The sequence below is a fragment of the Camelina sativa genome, chromosome 18 (assembly GCF_000633955.1).
Source record: "Camelina sativa cultivar DH55 chromosome 18, Cs, whole genome shotgun sequence".
NCBI classification, from domain to species: domain Eukaryota; kingdom Viridiplantae; phylum Streptophyta; class Magnoliopsida; order Brassicales; family Brassicaceae; genus Camelina; species Camelina sativa.
In genome coordinates this window covers 3,344,088-3,351,056 of record NC_025702.1, presented here as the reverse complement: position 1 = coordinate 3,351,056, position 6,969 = coordinate 3,344,088, and the positions used below count along the sequence as shown (strand labels likewise).

Below are 6,969 nucleotides of genomic sequence, written 5' to 3'. Positions count from 1 at the left end.
TTGCTAAAACAAAAGTTGGTATCAGAGTCCAAAGTTAAAATTCTGGTGGACCTAGAAAAGTGGATACGGACATGCCTATTGTTAACCCGAGTAATGGGGCCCAAGAAGGGGTTTATTATCGGTTCAAGGGGGATCGGTTCGAGAAGGAATTATCATCTTGTGGAGGCGTGTTAAAATCCCATATATGGTCTTTGGTTTGAAGGGGAGATTGTTGGAATACAATCTCATAACTCTCTAATTTACATGTTTTTAGCAACCTTTTTTTGTCCATATTTTGCATTGTTTACACCCTTAACTTAGCATTTTTAGGTCATTAACTGTAGGATTAACTTTTAGGCCATTTAGGGTGTTGCATTCTTGCATTTGCATACTTTGGATGAAAACAGATGCTTTAGAGCCTAAATGGGGAGAAAAAGGGACAAATCCGAGCATGTACCCGAAGGAGTCATCGAGCTGGAAGAACAGTCCGAACCCCAACACGATCGAGGAGGATCCAAGAGCAGGAAGAACAACCTGAGAGTCTACCCGAAGAGCAACCCGAGCACATCCTCGTGCACCCCATTGAGCAGACCCTCGGGCAGGACTGGGAAACTAGGGTTAATGGGTTTCCATATATAAACCCCCCCTCTTCTTGCTCGCAAGAGAGCACGCCGCAGACCCAAAACTAGAGAGCGAGAGCTTCTGTGAGAGAACTGAGCGACTCAAAACATTTTTCACTTTTTGTTAGGATTTGTTTCATAACTTTTTATCATTTCTTTAGATTTCTATCTTGTATTCTTACTTCTCTACTCTGTCGTTTATTACAATGCAATTTTCATTCGTATATGATTTTGTTTTTCTTGCAATGAGATCTGAGTAGTGTAGCAAAGGTTCTAGGGATGGGATAGATGATTTTGTGTCCTTGTTCGGTTAGGATGTCTTAGTTTGATTGTATATGTTTTATAGATTCCCTTCTAGGTTGGTGTTCTTAATGTTGTCAACAAACCGAGAGGGTGAGATTAGATCCAAGGTGTTTTACCACCGAGAGGTGTAGATGAAATGCTTGAATCAACCAATGCTAGAGGTTTACTCACTTAGCCTAAGAGATTAGATGAGTAAGGGGTTTACTAACAATAATGAATCGGTTCTTATTGCTTGCTTGGTCATGTTTCTCCAACGAAATTTGGGTAGGGGAGTGATCAAGGTTCAATGTTTCTATCACGAGAGTGTTTTAACAAGATATTAGAAATTCATTGTCTAGGGAATATTTGCTTGAGGCATGTAAGACATCTGTACTGGTCAAGAACACTTAGGATTCGATTACCCCATCCTTAGAAGCTTTCGCATTTTAATTGCTTGCATTTTTATTCATCACTCGATCCATTACCCGAGCAGGTACACGATCACCTGCTTCGAGTAACCCCTCGAGTTGTTCATACTTCATTTGCTTACTCGATCATCCCACCCGATCAGCAAAGAAAGAAAAGAAAAAAAAAAAGAGAGAAGAGAGCTAGATATCTAAAGTTTAAACCTTAGGGATTACAAAAAAAAAAGAGCTAAAATCAAGGTTGTAGGTAGTTTAATTCTAGGGGGTTTAAATAAAATAAAAAATGGTGAATGAGAAAAGGGTAGATTATCAAGAGTTAAGCTTTGTATGCCCAAATTGTTCTCAATCTTAGATAGTTTTCACAACTGTCTAGCATTCCTTCTTTTGAGAGAAAACCACCCAAAGAATTTGTTTGAAACAACCTTACCAAAAAGCCTTACCCTTAAACCGATTGAGCTTGATTCACCTTCCATTTGCAAGAATTCGCCAAACACTTAAATGAATGTGAAAGAGATGTTCTTTACTGTAGGATTTAACTTTTAGGCCATTTAGGGTGTTGCATTCTTGCATTTGCATACTTTGGATGAAAACAGGTGCTTTAAAGCCTAAATGGGGAGAAACAAAGACAAATCCGAGCATGTACCTGAAGGAGTCATCGAGCTGGAAGAACAATCTGAACCCCAACACGATCGAGGAGGATCCAAGAGCAGGAAGAACAACCCGAGAGTCTACCCGAAGAGCAACCCGAGCATATCTTCGTGCACCCCATCGAGCATACCCTCAGGCAGGACTGGGAAGCTAGGGTTAATGGGTTTCCATATTAAACCCCCCCTCTTCTTGCTCGCAAGAGAGCACGCCGCAGACCCAAAACCAGAGAGCGAGAGCTTCTGTGAGAGAACTGAGCGACTCAAAACACTTTTCACTTTTTGTTAGGATTTGTTTCATAACTTTTTATCATTTCCTTAGATTTCTATCTTGTATTCTTACTTCTCTACTCTGTCGTTTATTACAATGCAATTTTCATTCGTATATGATTTTGTTTTTCTTGCAATGAGATCTGAGTAGTGTAGCAAAGTTCTAGGGATGGGATAGATGATTTTGTGTTCTTGTTCGGTTAGGATGTCTTAGTTTGATTGTATATGTTTTATAGATTCCCTTCTAGGTTGGTGTTCTTAATGTTGTCAACAAACCGAGAGAGTGAGATTAGTTTTAAGATATTTTACCACCGAGAGGTGTAGATGAAATGCTTGAATCAACTAATGCTAGAGATTAGATGAGTAAGGGGTTTATTGACAATAATGAATCGGTTCTTATTGCCTGCTTGGTCATGTTTCTCCAATGAGAGTTGGATAGGGGAGTGATCAAGGTTGATTATTTCTATCACGAGAGTGTTTTAGCAAGATATTAGAGATTCGTTGTCTAGGGAATATTTGCTTGAGGCATGTAAGACATCTGTACTGGTCAAGAACACTTAGGATTCGATTACCCCATCCTTAGAAGCTTTCGTATTTTAATTGCTTGCATTTTTATTCATCACTCGATCCATTACCCGAACAGGTACACGATCACCTGCTTCGAGTAACCCCTCGAGTTGTTCATACTTCATTTGCTTACTCGATCATCCCACCCGATCCTGTACTCGAATGCTTGCATCGAGTGCTTAGATCGTGTGGTTCTTTGTTTATACTCTTTTCTTCTATTATTTTAGGATTGTTAGATCAAAACCAACTTTTGTTGTGCTTGACTTGCATTGTTCTGATTGCATCCTTCCTGCTAGCATAAACAACCATTTGGATTGATAACCCTTTGTACTACAATTGCATAGGGAATTGATACCCTGGGTGAAAATCCTGTTATCACAATCCAAGTCTCACATCTGAAGTTTGATAAAACTATCATTAATATATAAAGGGTTAGGGCCAATCTACTAATTGCCAATTGGTTTTTAGTTAGAAGGCCAAGATAAACCCAAATTTAACATGGTATCAGAACAGAAGCTTCTACTTATTGTGGTTGTCTATGTTGATGACTTGTTAGTCACAGGTTCTAGTGTAAAGCTTATACTAGATTTCAAGAAAGAAATGGCAGGGAAGTTTGAAATGAGTGATTTGGGAAAGCTTACCTATTATCTTGGCATTGAAGTGTTTCAAAGTAAAGGAGAGATAGTTTTAAACCAAGAGAGGTATGCTAAAAAGATCTTGGAAGAAGCTGGCATGAGTGAGTGCAACTCGGTTCTAATACCGATGGAATTTGGTCTGGAGTTATCAAAATATGAACATGAGAGAGGCATTGAAGCTAAGAGGTTTAGAAGTATTCTTGGATGCTTGAGATTTTTTATCTACACTCGGCCTGATCTTGCTTTTCTTGTTGGCGTTTTGAGTAGATACTTGCAGGAACCGAAAGAATCACATGGTGTCACACTCAAGCAAATTTTAAGATATCTTCGTGGTACACTTTCGTACGGTCTACAATTTAAACAGGGGAACAGAACTGGTTTGATAGGATATAGTGATAGCAGTCATAGTGTTGATTTGGACGATGGAAAAAGCACTGCAGGTCATGTTTTCTATCTAATTGAGTGTCCAATTACATTGTGTTCTCAAAAACAACAAGTTATGGCTCTATCTTCTTGTGAAGCCGAATTCATGGCTGCTACAGAAGCAGCTAAGCAGGCCATCTGGCTTCAAGATCTGTTTGCTGAGATAGTCGGAAGTGATAGTGAAAGAGTGACCATTCGTGTTGACAATAAGTCTGCAATCGCACTTACAAAAAATCCTGTCTTTCACGGTCGGTCTAAACATATCCATCGAAGATATCACTTCATTCGGGAATGCATCAAGAATGGACAGGTCAATGTGGAGCATGTTCTAGGTATCACACAGAGGGCTGACATCCTGACAAAAGCGCTTGACAAAAACAGGTTCAGAGAGATGAGGGATCAGATTGGAGTGCATGGTGTGTCGAAGAAGAGTTTCAATCTTCTGGGGGAGAATGTTGGATAAGCTTGAATCATACAAGAAGATTTCCTAATCGAGTTATGTTTAGGAGATAAGGATTACTTGTGCTTAGAAGTTATCTAGACAAAATATAATTCCTTTTAGGAACTAGTTTTGGTGTTTTATATAAAAGGGGACTTAGGGTCTGCAGAAAAATATAGAGTTTTGGTGAGAGAGATTAAGATTGAGAGATTGTGAGAGCTTGAAGTTTTTGAGTTATTTTTCTTTGAGCTAATAAAAAGAGTTATTCTTTTAAACAAACTTGTGTTTTGATCTTTCTTGCTAAAACAAAAGAACCAAAATGCGGTGTCTTCCTCGTTTTTCACATCTTTTTTTACAAAACCAGCAGCTATATCGCTATATTTGAGCAGTTTTTCGACATCCAAAACCCCAATGTCACAATCCTAACCAGAACGTTCAACTTTGTTTAAGCTATTAAACTTATAACATACCCAAACGAAGTCTCGCAACAAAGATCCAAATCAAATCTTAAAATTTTGATATTGGAAGGTTGATTGCTGTAAAATCGTTTCGAAGTTCAGTTCCGGAAAATAACAATGACCACAGGTTGAACAAAAAATATTGACCGTTGTTAGTTTTGGTCCCCGGAGTTCAAAATTGGTCTTGGTTATTTAAAGTTTCATTATATATTCCAGTTAACCTTAAACTTTAACGTAACATTATTTTCGTTATTTAAATTGGTCTCTTCTATTTTACTCATCTAGCTTTTTTTTTTTTCACATTTACATATGGAATTTTTTTTTCTTTTTAAGTTGTAAACGTTTTTTCGCAGATTTGGAATGACGTCGATAAACGAATATAAATACAAAGTATAAATTTAAATAAATATTTTCACATTGCAATAGAAAGATAAAATTACAAACACAATGTTTTGTTTCTTCCTCTTATGATAAGGAGAAGGAGTTATTTAAACTCAATATAATCATAGTTTCACCGAAATCGGAAGTATATGTAAAAAAGGTTTAAGCCCATTTGGCGAGGATTGACATGCCACCGCAGCCAAGTAGAGCGGCAAAGAAACACTTGATTTGAAGCTTGATGCTGCCTTGTAGCTTTGGTCCCATGAACTCAGCCGCTAAAAGGTCGACGAGGGCCATGTAGATGAGCAGTCCTGCTGAGCACGCGTTAAGCAGTCCAACAGTGATCAATGCGGTCGGGCTATTATCCCTGTAAACGCTCGACAATGAAATCCCTAAAACGATTCCAAATGGTGTTGTAACCGCAAAAAAGAAGGCCATCACAAACTTTTTTACATTCGTATATTCCGCCTACTCACAATTTACAAGATTTTGTTAGTAAACATTTATTCAATATCTCTATGGGATATAGTGTATTAAAATACCAATCATGTGTATTGGTATATAGTGTATTAAAAGACCTCAATAAAGATGTAGTTTGCGATTTACCTGGAGGATGCAGCCGCCGAGACCCATACCTTCAAACATTTGATGGAAGCAAAGAGCTGCTATAAGACCCTTTATAGTGCATGTGTCATTTGTTGCACCTAGGGATAGTCCAATGACTACGGAGTGAACTATAATTCCAAGCTCCAACACCTATCATGTGTTTATATAACATGCTAAACTGTTAACTAATTTTTTAAGTCTTTATATCACTTTTAATGGTAATTTATATATGTGGTGGACTTACCATAGCAACAACACGGTACCGCAATAACTGTGAAGAGCCATCATCTTTATTAGTTAGTGTAACGCCATGACCATGACTATGACCATGAGTTATCATCGGATTGGCTCTCTCCTGATCACCGTTACTAGCAGAAGGTACAATCTCACTACCGTTCTTGCTAGAGTAGAAGCTAGTCGCCAGGGAGTCAATGGCTAGAGTGATGAGGGCCGACAACATAGCGACAAATCCTGTGAATGGGAACTTGTGCCATGGATCATCCTCTAAGCATTCTGATGACAACATCTCAAAAGAATCTGGTAACACGTGCATGAAACTTGTTCCGAGGATGATTCCGGATGCAAAAGCCTTGACAATTGTGAAAATGTTTCCGTCGGGATGGAGGAAAGGAACGTATCGGCTGAAGAGAGGAGCCGAGACACCTATCATGCTGGTCACGAGGATGGCTACAATGGATATGATTTTTAGAGGTAAGGCTTTAGTCTTGTTGACGCATGGATTAGTTGACTCCGCTTCACATTCTTCTGGCGCCGTTGACATTGCCGGAGATACGGCACAGCTGATAAGAATTATGGCGAAGAAGAAGAGCTTCATAAGTGTTGTAGCCGAAGCTGCCATTATAATTGTTTTATAAACTTCCTTTTGTTTTTGTTTTCTTCGAGTAATTTGTATTCTCGTGTGTTCTGTTTGGGAGTGGTACGACTTAAGCTTATATAGAAGAAAAAGTGGGCTGGCTATTCCCATGCCAAAATTTAGCTGACGTTGAAGATATATCTTCTTAATATGTACGGAAAGAATTAAGGAGTTGGCGAAATAATTTTATTTTTTAATGTTAGGATTTGGTGAAACTGCAATATTCTTGCTCACGTACGTAATAAGAAGTTGTACGGATCTTGCCTTTTCACAAGTCGTACAATGCGTACGGTTGGATATACATAGACTACAATTAATTATTGGGATTTGGAGAATAAAATAGGTACAAGAGGAGTAACCTTTTTT

At 38.4% G+C, this 6,969-nt stretch overlaps 1 protein-coding gene across 2 annotated transcripts; it reads right to left on the bottom strand.

Moving 5' to 3' along the window:
* On the bottom strand, positions 5,286-6,621 carry LOC104760427 (fe(2+) transport protein 1-like). 2 transcript variants are annotated; one of them, XM_019240267.1, is made up of 4 exons: positions 6,123-6,621; positions 5,974-6,077; positions 5,730-5,879; positions 5,286-5,591 (listed from the first exon to the last, which is right to left on the bottom strand). In XM_019240267.1, the coding sequence occupies exons 1-4, from the start codon at positions 6,586-6,588 to the stop codon at positions 5,286-5,288; spliced, it is 1,026 nt and encodes a 341-aa protein (XP_019095812.1). In that variant the 5' UTR covers positions 6,589-6,621. The 2 variants fall into 2 exon arrangements, with proteins under 2 accessions (XP_019095812.1, XP_010481654.1); XM_010483352.1 differs by having other exon boundaries at positions 5,974-6,621.